Consider the following 20,425-nt stretch of genomic DNA (forward strand, 5'->3'; position numbering starts at 1 on the left):
GTCATCGTCATCATCACTAATGACGTCGTCAGCGACGTCAGTGATGACGTCACCGACATTCGCATCGTCATCGTCATCATCACTGGTGAAGTCATCAGTGACGTCACTAATGACGTCATCGGTACCCGTATCGTCATCGTCACTGATGACATCATCAGTGACGCCAGTGATGACATCATCGGCATTGGGGGTCACGTGACCCCCAAGGTCACGTGACCCCCAAAGGTCACGTGACCCCCCCCCCCCCTGGTTAGTCTAACCCCCCCCCCCAGCGCCCTTCCCTCCTCCTCCTCAAGAGCTGCGCTCTAATTCGGCGTTACAGGGAGTTGTAAGCGGCTTTTACTTTTTTGTTTAGTTTTTTTTGGAGTCATTGAACTAAACATACTAAAATAATGGGAGTGTGACGAAAGCGTGGAGCATTTGCAAGCGTCTCTGTCTCTGCGCCCCCTTTCCCTCTCGTCACGTGACAGCGCAACAGATATGTGCTTGAGACCAATCTGCTCGGGAGGTGTCCACCATGAAATTGCAAACGCCCTCCACGTTTCGAGTTGCTCCCTCTCTCGAATTTAGGCTCTCTACGTATGTGTGCAGCGAAAAGTGGCTCGGTCTGGTGAACAAAATGGCGCGCTTACCTTGGTCTCTGTCGTCGGTGTCGTCTTCGGTGTCGTCGTCCGCGTCCTGGGCGGCGCCATCTTGGTATTCCCTAGGCTCTTCCGTGCGGTGAGCGTGTTGCGACAGGTTCAGCACCGGAGGACCATGTCCATTGGATGCCGACGAAGACAGACCACCTGGCGCAGGAAAACAACAGTCGTCAAAGACTCGCGTCAGTACAGCCTTCCGCAACAAGATTTAACGATAAGGTTCAGCCATGTAGTGAGCAGCAGATGTGACCTACTTTAGGGAGGCTCATTCTTGCAACCGACTGTAGCTAGACAATGACGTGGTTTTCTAAACGAAGAAAACATCTCTTCGGCTAACTAAAGCGACAGTTTTCGTGTCAGTGACCTACGCGAACCATGAACCCATTTCAACTTGCAAGAGCCCAAAGGGAATCAATGCCGGTACGTATACAATCACTCACAAGATGAGAATGGCAGGGCGTCTCTTTTCGGTGCCCCGCCTCCAGCACTTGCTCGTAGCTTTCCATTGTGCTTTGACTGGGCGTGCATGCTCGAACCTCACCAGACAACAACGCGTCATCGAAGGTGCTAAGCTCGTGCTGGAGGCGGGACACCTCAAGGGACTCCCTGCCGGTCTAATCCTGTCGGGCACTGTATAAGTTGTATGCCGGCGCGGCAACTCGTCACTTTGGTTGAAGGTCCCTTTGAATGGCTATCCAGGCGGTTGCAAATGCAAATGCTTATGTGTGACTTTGCGCCATGAACTCGTTGGAAGCAAAACCGAGCGGATAGGTACAGAACTGTGTTGATCCGTCTCATCTCGTTTCTGAGCGGGCTTGCTAGGAACACGGTCTTAGCTAAGAATGTGTGGCAGAAAGCCTGCCAAGCTAGAGCACGAGTGGAGCGGCAAGTGAGATCGAGTTTCAGAAGCTCACTCGCCCAAGGCTTGGAAATCATACTTTCACACAGCCTTAGCCAAGAATTCTGTACAATAAATAGCACGGAGGATATACCAGAGTAAGAACACCAAGACGAGACTAGCAATGAAAAAACGGTGAGTGCGCAGGCGAGCTGGTGGATATTGATCATGACGTAGAAAAACCGAGACTGTGGTAAAAGCAGGGAAACTTGGTCGAAAAAGAAAGACGTTCTTTTCCCTAGCTGTCTTCTTTGTTCGACCAAGTTTCCCTGCTTTTACCTCAGTTTCGAGTTTTCTACATCATGATCAACGAGACTAGCGCTATTTCCGTCATCGTTTGTTCTCCTTCTTCGTTTTAGAGCGCAGCTCTTAGGGGCCCGTTCCCGGCTTGAGCGGCGTCGGCGTCGGCGTAACCAAGGTCATTCCAAGGTCACGTGACCCCCAAGGTCACGGGACCCCTCCCAAGGTCATCTCAAGGTCACGTGACCCCCCCCGGAGCATATTAAAGAATGAGGGGAGGAGGAGGAGAAGGCGGAGGGGTCTACCCTCCCCTCAGTACCCTTCTTTACTCCTCCTCAAGCGCTGCGCTCCAATTCGGCGTTACAGGGAGTTGTAAACGGCTTTCACTTTTTTCGAGCTATTACTGTTCATAATGCTTAACCAACTAGTCCGTCTTAATACCTTAGCCAGGACTGTTTCTAGCAAGCCGGCACTTGGGTTACGGCAGCAGGTGAATAGGGTCTATCTGGGTTGCGGGCAAACGTATATGGACACGGAATACCGACATGTCACAAAAATTCCCGATCTCTCAACAGACAAGCGACAGGGAGGTAATCAAGAGTTCTAGGGAACCGTTTTTGCAGATCCGATACGGTACGATGGGACATCCGCTATACGAACAATGCATATGCGAATCTTCTGCGGTGGGGCATGCGCAGTTCGTACCGGAGATCCTACCGTACCATATCGGATTAGCGAAAACGGATCCCTTAAACTTTTTAGTGTTTTGCAGCCTTCTTATAGGGTGTCAATGATATTTGGGTGAGGCTAAAGTCGGGGTCACACTGCTTATACATCACACAAAAGACAGTCTGCATACAGATTCGAGCGCGAGTCGCCGCGAGATCTGTGCTTTGAATGCCGCGTGGCGATGAGCTGAAGGAGGAAACTGTGCACGCGGCATTCGAAGTCGGGAAATTGTGGTGATTCGGGTTCGCACACTATCGTTATTATGAAGTATGATCAATGTGACACTGGCTTAAGGGTCACTCGTCTTACCATTGATGAAGGCAGCCGAGTCTTTGAGTCGGCTTCCATCGTAGGACGAGAACATCCGGTCCCTAACACTGCCGCCGTCGTCCCGCAACCTAGAAAAAGAAACAAAATACAGTTAGGACTGGGCGTCGATTAAAATCTTTAACACGATTTATCACCACCCTTCAATCGATCAATTACTTTTGTTCATTTTATACATAATAGCTACTCCAAACATGTCAAAATTACATTTTTTTTTTTGCCTTTGCTGAATATGGGATAAACGGGGCAATGTACTATTTCGAATTTTTAATCAATGTGCAGTTGAGAACAGTCTAAAGATACCCACACTCACAAGTGATAACTTCAGCCGCAGAGAAGACAGGGAGGTTCGTTGACATTCTCCGGCAATAGCGAACCCCTTTGATTGTTCACAATATAGTCTCTGCTGCGTTAAATGGACTCTCGCAAGGTTTTGAGGTGCCTTGGACGCGTATAACCTTCTCCACTGGTTTCGAGTTACAAACCTGACCCCTACTGTTATTTTAAGTCAAAGGTTCACCTGAAGTTTGCCTTCATACAGGTGTACTCGTGCACGTCGGCGTAGTAAAAGCTCTAAAGTTTTACTTGCTTCTTGGTTTATCAAAATTTCATTAAATAGCCGGTTAAAAATTAATAGCGATTAAAGCATTAATCGATTAAACGGTAAGTCACTCGATCAAGTTCCCAGTCCAAAGAGCAATGGCTGTTGCCATCTGTTGGGCCTGAGCCTGACACCAAGCGTCCTTCGACAGACTAATTGAGTACAGTCGAAGGCTGACTCAGCGTTCTTACTCAATCTGAGTCTGCACTCGATCTCACTGCAAAGACATCCAGATTCTAGCGCACCGGCTTTAATTATTCTAGGTTATGTTCATTAGCTTACGTTAGGTTAAGGTTGGTTAAGATAGGTTAGGTTAAGTCCGGTCAGGTAAGGTCATGTTTATTTAAAGTTAGGTTAAGCTGCCTAGCACGACAAACTTGCCTGACACGATGTGGAAACAGCAGAGCCGACTTATCAAGTTTGGAACGAACTCGGCGCCAGATGGCGCAACGCCCCATACAAAAAATCGCACTGGCCATAGCACTTCCAGAAGCTCGCTTTGGAAATTCGCTTCATCCCAAAACTTTCCACACACAGGTCCGGAGATTTGTTCTTAATGAGGTTTTGAGTGAAACAGCTCAAGCCGCTCTCCGAAGGCTGAATATAAACCTATCCGAGGAGGCTGTGAATGCGAAGGCAAACTTTTTGGGAGAGACTGTGTCGCGCGAGAGCCGACAATCACGGAGTGCTGGGAAGCTCGCGCGTTGGTGGCCGGGAGTCATTTCCATTTTAATTTGGGACGAAATGAAGGTGACACAAAAGCCCCTCGGACACGGGACCGAGGGTTGCCATTGTTCACGGAACAAGCGAGCAAAACCGAGATTTAATTAAAGAACACGACAGAGGCGAGATAATCGAAAGTTGGACCACCGCCACCCGTTGTGCCCCGCACTGAAGACAAAAAAAAAAGTGTATATATATATGACTATATATATGTGCGTGACTATATGCTAGTATATATATACATATATATAAAAAAGAAAAAAAAAACTTTAGTTTTAGAGGGATTTTTTGTGCCCCGTCTCTCGATGACCCTATTTGCATAAACCGACCGAATTGACTCTTTCTTTGTTTGTGCTCACTCCTGCTTCATTTGTTCGTAATTTCGGTTGCTCGCGCATTTTCCTATTTATTTTTATTTTTTTGTTTTCCGATCACGAAGCCGTTTCGAGTTGGAGCATTTATCCATCTTTAAGCAGCGTTTTTTTTTTTTTTTTGCTTTTTTTCTTTTACGCGTCTCATTATTGAACTTTCCGCACAATAAAACTTGTGAGTTCGGGGGAGAAAATAAAATTTAATATTTGTTTTATTTGTTTAATGTGGTATATTATCCTTCATTTATAGTTCGGAGGCCTTAATGTGTGCGCACAAACTGCGCAAAAACAAACCCCAAAAAAGAACTGGGGGCGTCAGAAAAATATAAATTTAAAATGTATTTTAAAAGACGACATTACAATATAAGAAGTCCCAAACGCATTCATAAATTCAACTTTCACAGATAGCAGGCGAGCGCTCGGAGCAATAAAGCAGTCTCTAAGGCTACGGCATCGAGCGAGCGAATCTTGTGTTGAAGCTACCGGAGTCTCCAGCATCTTTCCTGAAAGATTGTCCAACTGAATGAGAATACGACACACTATGTCACAAAGTCCAATCCACTTCCACCTAACACCTCCCCCCCCTCCCTCCCTCCTCCCCCCCCCCTCTCCCCGTGGTCCGAAAGACACAAAAACAAATTCGCGAAGTATTTAAGATGTGAGACCAATTTCGATTTCGCGCGATTCCCACACCGACTTCTATTTTGAGACGTCCACTTCGAAATAGAAGTTAATTTTGGAATCGCTACTCGTCCAAAATGTGTCTCGCGACGTAAATATTGTCACCAATGACAGATGATAGGGTGGCGAAGAACTAAAGCAACTAAAGTTTAAGGGCGAACTTGTTCCACTACAGACAAAAGAGGAATAATTGAGAAGAATAACAAGGCATCGCGGGTTAGGGCATGGACGAGGATGCTGTCTCGAGCGCTGGCGAAAGACCGACTCCCGCTCGACACGTGGAGTTTCTTATGTACACGCGTGGGCTTCTGGAACAATCGGCATAAAAGGTTCGGTGCGTAGAACGTTCCGTCCTTGAACAAGCAGCAGGGTTCTCGAATTTAACAGAACGCGACATTTACACAAATAACAAAAAGGTGCGTTCGCTCTCAGGCATCGAACATCGGCCCTTCTGCGTGGGAGTCAAGCACCACAACCATTTGGACACGGTCGCTTGTTTTCTTCTTTATTGTTCGGCCACGGCCCGCTTGCTATATCTATATATATATATATGTATATAGGCATGTTGGCTTGGAGGCCGACATGCCTATGTCAGCCACCAAGCAGCTACTATGTTTTTTTTGGAATAAATAAACACTAAGGTTAAAGCAGTAACCAACTTGAAACTTCTGTGTTAATCGAGGCTCGGGCAATCAAAAAGCTGGAAACGCGGAGATGTCTCAAATTCTTTAATATTTATGCGTGATCTCGCAAAAAACGCCTTTGAAATCATGTCCAAAACATGCATAGCATTCAATTCTATTACAGCGTGTTAAAAAACTCAATCGATATCACCACACGTGACAAAATAAATTAAAACATAATCAACACCAGCACCAAGGTTGTAACGCTTTTTTTACAAGTCCACGACAGCAAACACACGCGCCTCTGAAACACAGTTCACTAAAAAAAGCAATATAAAAATAACACGATCAAATTCAGTACATTACAAACACGAATTAAATACATATGACCCGCTGGTGAGCGAGTTCTCGATCCTCCCTGACGATGAGCTTCACCCGCAATCCTCCTTTCTTTGCAGGAGAAGCCCAACGCGCCAAGCGAAATCTCGCGAAGACGACTAAAAAGAAGAACCCCGTACGATATATATATATGTATATATATATATCTTTTTTTTTTTTTTCTTGAGAAAACGCTGGGCATTGAGACGACAGGCACACAAACACTCCCACGTCGCTTGCATTCGGGTCCGATCACGCACTCAATTTGCATAACACGGTCACTTATTTATTTTTTAGGTTCTCAACTGCATGGTAGCGCAAGCCTGTTTCGGACGGCGCTAATAGCTGAACTTTAGTTTTGTTTATTGTTCCTGTCTCAACGAGGATCAAATGAAACGGCAAGAACAAAGAATGACAAAACAAAAAATAACGCAGCCACTCAAAAGTCTCGGGACTTTATGTCGACTCGAATGGACAGACAGGACAGATCCTCAATTCAGTCCTGCAGCCTAGTCTTTTGTCTGTTGGTGTGGCTTTATTTTTTTTTTTTTTTGTTTGTTTCAATTTTTTTTCTAGACTGAGCAGGATTTGGTGGCAGCGACGACAGCTATGACAGGTCCGTGCTTGTTCCCGGTCCCTAATGCCATTGTTTTTTGTTCGAGGTGTTCGAAAGAGCGCCTCCCTCTTTTATCTTTCGTCGCGTCTCGTGTCCGTCGTTTGTGTTTGTTGTTTTTTGTTGTTGTTGCGTGTTGTTGTTGTTCTTGCCGTTACGAATGCGCCTTTTGTGTGAGAGACCGTGCACATCTTTTGTGCGCGCCTAATTGGGATTGCAAAGTGATGCGCAGAGCGAGTGAATTTTGTTCCTTTCTTTATACATATTTCTTTTTTATCTCGTAAGTAAATAGTGCGTTGTGAAGTGGTGATTGTCGGTTCGAATAACAAACGACAATAAAAGGTGGAGAATTTTTTTTTTTATATTTCTTACTTTCAGCGATAAAGCCTGTGCGTATTACGTCAGACCTGCGCTCGATGTGTTCGATTCGGCTAAAACGAGCAGTTGTGCTACAGCTTCGAGATGTCGACGATGAGGCCTAATAACGCGACCCGAGTCCCAACTGACACACTCATTTTTGCGATTATTTATGTCTCATTTTCAACATTGCGGACGTTCCTCTCCAAATAACTCGGTTGTTTTGTAAGAGAAATCGTAGTCACTTTTGAGTGTGACGCAAAAGTGCCAGCCGTCACCAACGCAGGCAGGTTTTTCTTTTTTTCGCCAGAAGAGGCTTGCGTTGTTTGACCGATTTTAATCCGATTAAGTGTATGCGAAAAAAAAATAGTAACTCGTTTAATCTGTGGGGGGAAGGCCTATGGCCATTGTAGGCCTGTCATAAAGAAGGGAGACGGTAGTTAAAAGTGAGTTTAACTATTGCGTATACGAGCGAACGCCAGCACCTGTGCATCTGCGCGTGCGCTGCGTATTCCAAACCACGCGCGCGCGGAGCCCGAGCATCGGCCTTGGATTGGCGCATGGCGACGACGCGCATGCGCAGAGTGGATCACGCAAGGCTAACGCAAACGCACGGCACTTGCGTTTGCTTCTATACGCAGTACTAAAACTCTCAAACAAACGAAAACGCGTTTGTCTTTTTTTTTGTTTTTTTTTTTTTGCTTGGCTGTAGCAGGCGGCGTAATTCACAAATAACATGCACTTACTAATATGGCGAAGACGAGCTCTACTACGGCAGAGATTAACGTCCAGTGCAATTGGACTGACTTCGAAGCTGCACTCTCCAACAGTTTCAGAAACACAAGGCGGGGCGCTTATTATGTTCATGCGTTTTGCTCTGTGATCCGTTGTTTGGCATTCTTATGCGGAGCGCAAGTTCGTCTGCTTCGTTTTCAAGGGTTGTGCTGACGTCAGAACGTCGAGCTCTGATTGATTCTGACTGAAGGATAGTGGGTAGACCTCAAGGCAGCTTGCTTTGAGGTCTACCCACTATCCTTTCATTCAAAGCCAATCAGAGCTCGACGTCTTTCTGACGTCAACGCAACCCCTTCGCAAGAAGCAGACGACTTTCTCTCCGCGTGGTCTCGGGAGCCACAAGGAACAAACAATAAGCCCCAGAACGTTAGTATATCACAATTAAATTTTATAAGCCATTCAGATTTATTTTTCTCGAAGTAAATAAAAGGTGTGATTGTGTGTATCGTCCTAATTCTATAATAAAATTTATATTTAGTTATTTGTGCGTGTGAAAAAAGGCAGCAACTAATGTTTGATCACTGTGGAAACAACGAGCCGACGATGCATTTTCGACTTTGGAGACGCCGAGGGCCACAGAAAATGCATGACGCACAAAGGGTCCTTTTACTTACTTTTGTACATTCAATTTAGCGCATAGCTCTTCAAAATAATGGAACTATTATACAGCACAGTCACCACAACTCCCGCGCAAGAGGCACTTGCTCTCCGCGTTGGCTATGGACGCAAGACATAATGAGCGGCTGGAGACACGCCACACCTCACGTTTCTTATACTGTCGGTGACTAAAACAACTATCTTTAAAGGTAAACGGGGAGTACGAGGCGCAAAAAGAAAAAAAGAAATGTTAATCTAAGTCAGTACTGTAAGATTTCGGGTGTTGCCGTAATACAAAAAACACGCCACAACTCCTTCGTAGTGCCACATTAATAACAACGTGAGAGCGCATGTCTCTGCCAAAGAGACGTACGAAAGGTTTAAGAACTGCTGCTTGAAAATGCACCGAATTTCGTGCCTAGTCTTCCCGGCCTTGCCGGTCTCCCATTTGACTAATAGGGGAAGTACAAACGAATTGTACGTCGTACAGAGGCAACAACCCGCAAAACACGTTTCCAGAAAGACACTAAAAGGTAATATGCCTTCCAAATTTACTGCCCTGTTTGGGACTTGGCATTGCGTGGAAAATTTTCGGAGCTTATTCACTCAAAGCCAAACCGGATGTCACACACGAGTTTTTCTTTCTCTCCTTTATTCTCTCTTTTTCTTTCGATTTATCTTTCTTTTATTATCGCGCAGTTCAAATTTGAGGATTGTATACGTCCGTTGAATAGAGCTGACGCCCAATGGACTGTTCGTGCGATACAAGTAACCTAAAAACAAGAAAAGCGCAACTACATATAAACAAAAATCCCAAAACAAATCCAAAAACACAATAAGGCGCTTTCCTTTCCAAACGCGAACAAACATACAACCCGACCAGACGTGGGCACATTTTTCTTCTCGCTCCCTTTCACAGTCAGAGACCACCTCGAACGTTTCGAAAACAAAACCAAAGAGCTCGTTCTCTCGAAACGCGATAATAACCTTCCGAAAAAAGGAGACATTAATAAAGCACTTTTCCCGCGCGAGTGACAAACAACCCCGCCCCCTCTTAAGACCCGATACAAAACGGTATACAAACGCGTAGTCAGAATAATGCGTTAAACAAATATACAGAGCTAACTCAAAATGATAACTAAACACACCCCATCCGGGTAAGGGGTTGCGCATCAAATCGAGCGGACTGCATTCGGGCGCAACGCAAAAACATCCAACCAGCAGCTCGATACATACAAATGACGGAAATGAAATGACTTTCTCTCGCGTTAGCATAATCCGGGCTCTCTGGCCTTCTCTAGCATCTGTGCGTATGTGTGCGTTCATGTGTGCGTGTGTGCGTGCGTGTGCGTTCATGCACGTGTGTCTGTGTAGGTGTGCGAGCATGTCCGTGTGTGCGTGCGTGTGTGTATGTGTGTGCGTGCGTGTCTGTGAATGTGTATCTGTGTGCGTTTCTATTTGTGTACACGTGAGTGTGTGCGTGTGTGTGTCTGTGTGTGTTTGTTTATGTGCGTGTGTGCGCGCTTTTATTTACATTTCGCGGGCCGTCTTCAGCGCCACCGAGCGGAATTAAGGGAGGCCGTACGGCTCTTCCGCACGTTCCTAAAAGTGAGCGCGCGATAATTTTTGTTTGTGTTCGCGTCCGGTCGGCTGCTTCGACCGACTCAAAAGCTCGGGCCAAGCGAATCAAAGCTGCTGCTAATGACTTGGCTCTCACCCTGGAATGGCGTCCGACCCCGACTAAATTTGAGGAACGAGACGCAAGTGTGAACGGCATTTCTACTTAGCAAGATTCTGTGCGCGGCTTATTTGAAGAGCGTGTATGACCTCCTAGTTCGATTTTCTTTTTATAATTGTTTTTGTTCGCTTATGTAAAAGAACGGCGCCATGTTATAACACTCAAGATATTGTTTTACAGTTTTCACAAACGTTTCGAAGCGTAGAATCAAAAGAGTTAAATTTATGATCGGAAGCCTCTGATATAGTGTACATTAGTCTACATTCAATAATTTATAGGAACCACCAAACTACAAAGTGTCAGCGTGCGTATGACGCGGTGAATCTTCATACGACAATATATTTCGCTCGCTATTCTTTTTTTTTAATCTTACTTATTCCACATATTCATTTCCCTTTCTTTCTGAACATTTTGGTCGCCTTTAGATCCTTTAATCGGTCTCAACTGAGCTGGCACCAACAACATACAATCAAAACAATGAAGGCTTTGAGTTATAATTCAACCCAAATGGTTCCAAATAATTTCTTATTATAAAAAAAAGAACATAACTTTTGACAGCGCCATCAATGCTGGAATGTGGTTCAAATCAACACAAGCTGAACGTGAAAAACTCTCTATCCAACAAAACAGAAAAGAAAACGTTTTCTTTTTTTGCATTCCACAATATCTTTTTAAGTTTCAGTGAACCGTCCTCAAAGATTGGGCGCTCAAAGATGTAACAAAACGAAAACACAAAATCGGTTCTTGGAAAATGTGCTGCCGGCGGCGTGATTTTTCGTCTGCAAATGCGGATCTCCACACCTTAAGCGTTCTTGCGTCAATGCGCTTCGCCTCTTCCACGGGAGGAACCTCGCAACCTCCTCTTCCACCCCCGAGGACCACGAGAGATTGATGGTGGCGGATGCTGTGACCCGGGGCCAGTCACACGTCCAACACTGACAAATGAACTCGGAGTCAGGACCTCAGGGGCTGACGTCCGACCCGCCACCGGAGAACAGTACGAGCCGGCTGCCAGCAGCGCAGCTCCACGGGGGTCAGGGAGAGGGGGGTTCGAACACCGGGAACGGGGGGTTGGATTGAAATCCGGCGCGCGCCTCGGGCGGCGCTGATGTCAGCAGGAAGGATCCAAAATCGCTTAGCGCGTAACAAAACTTTTTGATAGCCTTCGCTGGACGAAAATTTGGAGACTTGTCTCCTGGCGTTAGACCCAGCGTCCCTCGCGCCCTGCATGCTTGGCGTCGTTTTCGAATCCTTAACGTTGAAGGCGCCGTTTTCAGCTTTTTTCGTGCGCGCATCCTAGTCGCAATATATAAAGCTATTCAGAAAGAAGGAGCTGATTCCAAATGGTGTTATTTTTAACAAACTGTAAAAGACAACAATACATTTCGGCTTCACTGAATAGAGCAAGGTTCAAATTACTAAGTCCTGTGGTCCTTTAGGCTTTTTAAACTCAACTCAAAGACCATATGTTCTGCGACAGGTATGAAAGCCGCAGTTCATTAATTTTTTTCAGGTATGAATCAATTGGTTCCTATTTATTCAATTCACAGTTTCAGCAATTCGATGTTTAAGGTCTTAAATTAGCACTCCATCCGTGGGTGTGCTTAACTTCCTATCGTCCTCTATCCATTGCTTTGCGGATTGCGTTACTGACTTTTAGAATGTGTTTAAAACAAAACAAAAAATATATAAAATATTCTTAATATTTTTTTTAATATCCCTGTATATCTCTACCTATCTTCCGATTTGTCTTCTCAAAATGCGCCCATTGAGACACTATCCATCCTGAAGAACGGGTGTTGACCTACATGCCATGTGTATACTACGCTACCTTACTGGAACATACTGAAGGAGAAGCTTGATTCGCAGCAATGCTCCCCTCAGTGCCAACTTAATTGAACATTGAGCGACATTTTTGGAACCAGTCTTCAAAAACGGGCGCTAACTTACGAATTTTAAGGATATAACGATTTTAGACGTTACAAAAGAATGTAACGGCTGCAAGAAAGTTTGGAGTCGCCCCTTGGTGGATCTCTTCTTTCTTTCTGCAACTGAATGCGGGGTTTCTTCGATCCTTACAAGCAAGCAAGAGACGTGTGCCATGCCATGTATTTCACTTCTACGAAAACTGTTTACCACGAGCACTATAGGCCGACGCGCTGTCTACTAACAAGCACGCGTTCCCTCACGCGAGATGTAGGCGCTGCGCGCGCTCAGACACCAGATTTGCGTGAAGTCAACCGTCTGCGCATCCGCCATTTCGACAGCAGTGGCACCGCTGTGGTGTGACGTAAAAGCCGCGAGTTGATATACTAGCCACCGTGAGGATCGACGATGCTTCGCTAGCGGGCTTCTTGTGGCGAACACTGTTAAAGACTAAACCTTATAAAACAAATACGCTAAAAATATTTAAAAAAAAGAACCGACGACTTTTGATTTGTTTTGCACGGAGTGCAACACGGAAAGCACTCGACACACGCGTTCCTGCCCGATCACCGGCAGAGTCGTGATGAAGCGCGAGGAAAATTACTTTAATCTCGCGATGAGCTTGCCCCTCACCGTTTATGAAAATAATGTAAAAAAAAGCGGTCTGTTTTTGTTGTTTAACTCTTCCATCGTATGCGCCATACGATGGCAGAGTTAAACAACAAAGGCATCGAAAATGGTAGGAAAAAAATAAGAATAAAGGAAGAACGGATTAGGCAGAGAGCACAATTGATCGGAAAAAAAAAAGAGAGAGAAAAAAAAAGAAACATATTGAAAACGTTAAACCCTGATTCAACGAGCCTTTTCGTTGGACTGGTTACAACCACCATGTCTCGATCTCGTTTCAATGATCCCCATATTCGGCTTTCCGTCACGCATCTACTTCCAAAAAGAGGCTCACATTTGAAACCCCCCTCTACCTCAAAAGTCTGCCTCCGCAAAGAAAGCCCGTTTCCGCCGTAAGTCGTGGCCCAAGAAGCATATCGATCAGGTTTTTGCGCTGCCTGTCCCTGTTTTCCTTTTACGTGGCATTCACTCGCTGCCTGATTCCTCGGAACAAAAAGGTGGCAAAGAAGCGAACGAATCAGCCGAAAAAGGCGCGCGCGCGCTAAGGTAGCCCCAGTGAGCCTAGATTTTAGGGTGTCCCCAACCGGTCCATCGGGGTCACGTGGCCTATGGGCCGTGTTTTCGGCACAAGGTGTGAAGATGAACGCCTCGATCGTCTGCGAGCGTCTCCATACTCGTTTCTACGCACGATTAGTTTCGTCAGTGATAGCGTACCCACAATGAGGACGACCGCCGTGACGAGACACTTTCTGTTGCTGTCGGACTGCCTTCATCTTATCGTGGCGTGGGCTGTGGTCGGGCTTAAAGTGAAGCAAAGCCTGGCAGTGCGACGACGGAGCCATGGAGTCCCCGGAAGTAGATTTGGAGCGCCAGGATCTGGTAGCATAGAGCATCAAAGAGCCATTTCTCGGGGAACCTGGACGTCAGCGCACAGCTTTGCAGCGGCGAGTATTCGAAACACACTTGTTCGCTCAGGAGAAGTGTGATTCGGCGACTCGCCTCAGCGGGGCGCCAGTCACGTGACTTGCCTCTCATCCGTTGTCTGCCGCTCCACCTTTTCCATTTCGGCGGCCGCTTCTTGTGGCGATCTGCCAGGCTTTGTCAGTATATAGGAGGCTATGGCAGAGTATATGTCTGTTTCTCAGCCTCTTCGTTCCCTCTGCTCCTAAGCAACCAATGTGCGCACCCAATGTACATAAGCAAGCAATGTGCGCAGGACGTGTGCCTGCCATTAGATTGGGAACGCTCCCTATGGCTCGCAAGTTGCTCTCCCTCTTAAATCAAGGCTGTCTAAGGTTTTCGCGAGGAGTACAACAAACGCCTCTGCTGTAGTTGGGTCGATGGCGTGTGAGCCCGCCAAAGACCGTAATCCGAGAATAAAAAAGAGCGTCGAATCACCCAGTTGTTTTCACCCCTCCCCCTTCCCCCCTTTTTTTTTTCCTCCCTAGGTGATGGATGACCGCGTCGGCGCCGTCAACTGGAAAATGGCTCCAGGCCCGGCCCGCGGTTGCCAATTCTCTCCTTCTTTATTTCTTTCTTTCTAGGAGCTCGCGCACACGTATACTATTGATTCCAAGATGCAGACGCGGACGGAAAAGAACGGACGATAAAATAGCGGCAATGCGGTCCTCGATGATCTAGCCCTCCGAGTCCAGTCGTGATCGGTTCCAAATCGGTCCGGCAGCGGGCCTTTCCGAACGTTTGCGCTAAGAAAACGAGAAATGTAAGTTGGCGAGAGGGTTTTTCCATGCCGACGCCTCTCAAGCCCAAAGCCGTGCTCACACTACTCTGCAGACACCGTCTGAGGCGTGTTTTTTCCTTGTACGGACGGTCACATCGGTCATACAAACACTGCCTGCATACATGTTCATATATCTGTATGCCACACCTCACGGATGTTAAAAAGATGCCTCAAATATCCACGACGTGTATCCGCAGACTATTCTGTCGTCATGTCCGCAGTGGACACCGTGTCTTTTCGAAGATGTGTACGAGCATAGGGACTACGGCTCAAAGCATTCACTCTCGATCATTGAGAAATCTGTCGGACACGCTGACCCTATCAAATTCTCAGTACGAAAGATCAACAACAGAACTTTGACATAACATTTTGCGCAAATGTAGATGCCTCCCGAGCGCGAGGTGTTTCTTACAATGCACCGAAATCATTTATTTTTATTGTTTACGTTTGAATGGAAACTTCAAAGAGTTCACATAATGGGAACATATCGGCGAGAGGACCGAAAATGCGATACGGCCTGGCGTGAGACTGCAGTTGCGAACGTCTTAAAATGGCGTCGTCTTAGAATTAGGCCAAGGTCTCGCGGGCTCAGTCTTAGTCTCGTGTCTTGAGTACGTTACCGGAAGTAGCTATTTGTATGGCTAATGTTCTAACATCCAGCGTACCTCAACGAGCTTCGTAGGAAAATCGAGAATATATAGAGTATGATTGGTTCCATGTTGGGGGCCGTTACAGGAACGGGAACAACCTCGTTCTCACTAGAGGGGCCAAACACCGAGCAATATTCGCGGGTATGTCAACTACGCATTGTTAGAAACATTTTGTTTGCGTGCGCGTCACCGACTGGCTTCAACACAACGTGATTGCCAGCAAAGGGCCCTATTTAATGTTTGTCCAGACTCCAGTAACGAAAGTTCACTATGCAGACCCCCGGAGATACCTGGTTCAATCCCCACCGTGGACCTTTTCAATCTGGATGAGCACCGTACGGGCGAGTTGTCGTGTATCACTATTGCGTGGTACGCGTTAAATGCCCCGGGCTAGCGGTGGTACGGCACTGGCTAACTTTCTCATCTACAGCAAAGACACTGCCCAATGGGGGCCGACTAATTTCCCCCTTTCTAAGCATACACAGAACGCAGTTATTTCTAGGGACTGAATGTCGACGGACATTGTTGGCTGAATGTCCCTCGATTGTGACCACGCAGGCTTCAACCCTACCAACTCGCGCTCGTAGCTTGTGCTCCTGTCCGGCATATAAGGAGAATGGGCGAGATACTCGAGCTTAATGAAAGCGCGCGCCTTACATTTAATGCCGAGCTTCCGGCAAACTGTCGTGGTCACTTGATTGGTATTTTCAATGCGGAAGTTGCAAGCGGCTGGTGGCTACCTTAATTGCCCGTTTGAAGACTTTGCGGCGAGCACAATCCGGTAATTGCGCGCGTCCGAAAATCTGACGAAAAATGGCTTTACGGAAACAGGGGTAAACTCTTCGTAAGGGCGTCCTAGGTAAAGAAAGATGCCCGAGAGAGTTCAAACAAATACTTCACATGGAAAGTACATTCTACTCCGCTAATTTGCCTTGGACAGTGAGTCTGCAGCACCAAAACCTCCACTACATTCTCAATCTCGTTCCACTTAGGTTCCAGTTATAAGCGGAACTTTTTTGCGAAAAATATTCCGCTCAACTATAGAAAGAAGCGTATTTCAAATACTTCATAGTTTATCCAGAGCAGCGCTTCAAATACTTGTGAATACTTCGTAGGCTATAGAGAGCGGTGTTACCGATAATTGATAATTGTAAAAAAAAAATATAAGCAAAATCACTTACTATACGTTTTAACTGGAGCAGATTGCTGCTTAAGTGAAACAGGGTTAGTCGAACGGCATGCAGGTGTAACGGTAATCCACGTGGTACCGACTGGTTCCAGACGAAAAAAAGCGAAAATGAAGCAAAAAGAACTAAAGCTTCATAAAATGCCCCTATACACATGAAAATGTGACTTGTTTCAGAAAGAATATGTTTAACCAGAAGGAACCGTGTTCCACATAATTCGTAGTTTATCCGGTGTGGTATTTAAAATATTGTAAATAATTCGTAGGTTATAATCAGTGTAACATATAAGTGATTATTGCAAACGATGAATATAGACCAAAATTCCTTTCTGTACGTTTTAACTGGAGCGATTTGGGGCTTAAGAGAAACATGTTAACTGGGATGGGATGCAGGTGTAACAACAATGCACGTAGCCCCTATTGTATCCAGACGAAAAAAGCAAACAAGAAGCGAAGAGAACCGACGTTTTACATACAATCCCCGTTGCACATGCCAATTTCACTTGCTCCGGAAATGCGGAATGTCAATTTAACTGAAACCTATCTGAAACAGTGTAGCGGTGGCCATATCCCGCGTATGAAAGAACGCGTGCGCATCGCGCTGTCCACGCTGTAGTGCTTTCACGCTGCCTGGAGATATCCCACACGGCCTGGGGATAGTTACAAAATTTCGGAGGGGAAGCAAATTGGCGAAGAAAATTTTCGAAGAAAAGATGTCTTACTTTTGGTTTTTAATATCTAGACTAGGTGACGCAAGCTACCGTCCATTATAAAGGGTACAACCATCAGCATCCACCGATCCATTCTTGCGCCGAAGGAGAGGACTGTAGCAGACGCGCCGAGATACCGGACTTGACAAGACAGCAGAAACGGCTGTCTCCGCTGTCTCTGAAGGCTATCCACGACGATAGATGGCGGCAGCCAACCCTCCAAGTTGAAAAGAGAAAACCCCGAAGAAGCGCGCGTCCATTCGTCCATTCGTTCCAACTACGCAAAAGCTGTCGACGCCAAAGTCATTGAATTTTCGTGGAGTGAGACGTATTTGGTTCAAATTACGAAGGCGAGAGTGTGAAAGAGAGAGTGGGGAAGGGCTGGTCAGTGAACCAAAGAGATGGATATAGATATTGTCAATTTAAGGAACGTAAAGAAACAAACGAACTGTAGAAGGGGTTGTACTTGGGCTAGTTAGTGGTTCATAGTTCTGAGGGAAAAACACTAAAAAACACTGGACAAGTGAAAGAAACGAACAACACAGACCGCTCTGTGTTGTTGGTTTCTTTAACTTGTCTGTTTTTTTTTGTTTTTGTTTTTCTTTATCGATTTTATTCTCGGGATTATGAAACAAACGAATTTCAGTCTGCGGTCGCATTAACTTATGCGTTACTTTCAATGTTCTTCGAAAGGGTAGCGCAATGCCCTCACTTTCCCCACACTCTACAACAGGTCTCCACCGACTGCACTCACCCTTTCGGGTTTCTCGTTGCACTATTTCCGTTTGTGTCCACGGGGTGAGCTCTCCCTCCCTGTAACCCTCTTTGTGTCGCCGCCTAGACAATGAACCTCTCTGCCATCTCACGACTTCGTCCACTCTCAGACTTCGTTTCCCTTCGTTTTCATTCCGCCTTTACAACTTGCACACGGTTCTGTTTTGCGCACACGTTCATCGACAGTGAGCACTCGGGTCCCGGAGAATTTAATGCGGAGGCAGAGGGTATCGGGTGTTGCGTAAAAGCATCGTGGGGTGGCTCTGCGAGTCGGTCTTAATTAACCCTGACGTAAGAAACCGGATTCGATGGGGCCTTGAAATTGGCTTCCGTTCGTTGGGAGGTTTCAGAAGCCGCGTATTAGTCGCGCTGTAAATACCTTGGCTGCAATTGGTACAACGTTAGGCTATATAAAAGTGCAAAAATATAAACGCGCATATACCGTATTTACTCGAGTAATAGCCGCACTCTTTATGAAGAAAACCTGAGGGTTCGCTTTTCCGCGGAGCACGTAGATTGCCAATCACCGCGATCGACAGCCTGATTCCAGCTGTATACAGGACCGAGATAACGACTTCGTGCGACGATACCATCTGTGAAGATTGCATTTGAATGGAGAATCGTGTTCTCTATCTGGTTATTGGCTATGTTATTTAGGCGCAACGCGATGATTGGTTCTAATTGTGTTCTGTTGGAAAGCAGACGCAAGGGCCTTGTTCATAAATAGTGCGGCTATTACTCGAGTAAATACGGTACACACACATACGTAAACACAAATGCACATACACAGTCCCAAACACGTACATGCTTACACAAGCACACGCACGCACTTTTTTACATACAGGGATACACACGCACACTCGCCTGAACGCAAACGCGCAGACAGGTATACGCACACACAAATACACATCCCCACACACGCGCACGGACACACTCACACACAAATACATATACGCAATAACACACACAAGCACACCCACGCAGGTACGCAAGTACACAGATGTACATACACACGAGCACGCACGCACACGCACGCAGTCACGGACCCACACATATATCACACATACAAAATCACACTCACACGCACACACTTATACACAAACACACACACACGCGCACGCACGCACGCATACGCACATACGCAGGCACATGTGCACAAGCAACAAGAGCAAGACTTAAGCGCCGTTCACACTCTTGCGACCGAACACGACCGAGAGAGGCCAGACCTGTTTTTAAGCCTTTTGCGACTTCTTAGGACCGGATGCGCAGCAGCGGAGCTGGCCCTAAGAGATCGCAAGAGGCTTAAAAACCGGTCTGGTCTCTCTCGGTCGTACTCGGTCGCAAGAGTGTGAACGGGCCGTTACAGTCTACCACTATATGAAAGAACCCATTTGATCAGGCAGTTTATGCGGCGGCGCTACGCACGCGTCGAAAATGAAATGGAATTTCATTTTCAACGCGTGCGTATGAAAATTCTAAACAGCTGCGTAAAACAGCCTCGTCAAACGGGTTTTTCATATTGGTGGGGAGTGCGGGCAGTCAGAGCTCTCTGTCTTTGTGAAGCTTATACTTGTCTCTTGCGTTTTTGTGACGCTGTTAATCTGTCGAGCGTATTCATGCTTCTGTTCTCAAGCACACTCTATAACGGTATTTCCGCCTTTTCTTTGGCATTTCCGGATAGTATGTTTGCACAATTTAATGTTTATCTTTCAGTGATTATGGCATACCTTAATACTGTTACCTTTATCAAACTGGTGGCCGCCTCGCGGTATAGCACTAAAACACTTGCATATGCCGTAGTAATGCCGAGCATACCTGATGGGAAGCAGTTTTTTCAAGAAAGAATATGCGGAACCTCTCGGGCAGTTTATTTGTTTCATCATTAAGACGAACCCAGAATAGTGATGATTTTTGTATTCATTTGAATTAGTGGTTTAGGCCACCCTTGTATTAGTACAAGCACAAGCGAGGTGGTGTGTTATTAGGACCTTAGGACCACCCGGGGCAGGGAAAATTCACGTTGCTGCATAACAATTGGAATTCGATCATACTGAGTTACAGAAATCGACTTCAGAACGAGTATAATTCCATCTAAATCGTAGATTATTATCCTAAGACACGCGGGTGATGTTTGGTGATTATTAAATTCCGCACGCCAACAGTTCGCTACCACAACACGAGATCAATGCTTTATTAGTCAATAAAGAAGTTCACAATAATGCTTCAAATAGACGCAAATAGACAACACTGTGTCTCCAAAAACAAGTAAACTTAAAAAGATGTAATTATATTGAGTAAATGCTTCAAATAGATAGCACTGTGTCTCAAAGACAAGCAAACTAAAAATATTGTGTAATTATACTGAGTAAACAACATATCTAGAATGATATGAACATATATGTGGCGTGTCGTGCGCTACGTTAAAATAACTTTGAGTTTATTGTGAGTCGCGGTCGAGGCATCATCAATATCCTTACATGATCCACGTTTGTCTCGGCA

At 46.0% G+C, this 20,425-nt stretch overlaps 1 protein-coding gene across 1 annotated transcript in view; it reads right to left on the reverse strand.

Annotated features, from left to right (window-relative positions):
- Positions 1-20,425, reverse strand: part of LOC8031921 — a 102,205-nt gene that overhangs the window by 58,879 nt on the left and 22,901 nt on the right. The window contains exons 3-4 of the mRNA XM_042289598.1: positions 2,818-2,906; positions 633-788 (exon numbers count right to left, since the gene is read on the reverse strand). Of these exons, the coding sequence (XP_042145532.1) occupies positions 633-788; positions 2,818-2,906 (245 nt within the window). The remainder of the gene's footprint in view (positions 1-632; positions 789-2,817; positions 2,907-20,425) is intronic.

This window comes from Ixodes scapularis, unplaced genomic scaffold, assembly GCF_016920785.2.
Source record: "Ixodes scapularis isolate PalLabHiFi unplaced genomic scaffold, ASM1692078v2 PGA_scaffold13__105_contigs__length_92229423, whole genome shotgun sequence".
Lineage (NCBI taxonomy): Eukaryota > Metazoa > Arthropoda > Arachnida > Ixodida > Ixodidae > Ixodes > Ixodes scapularis.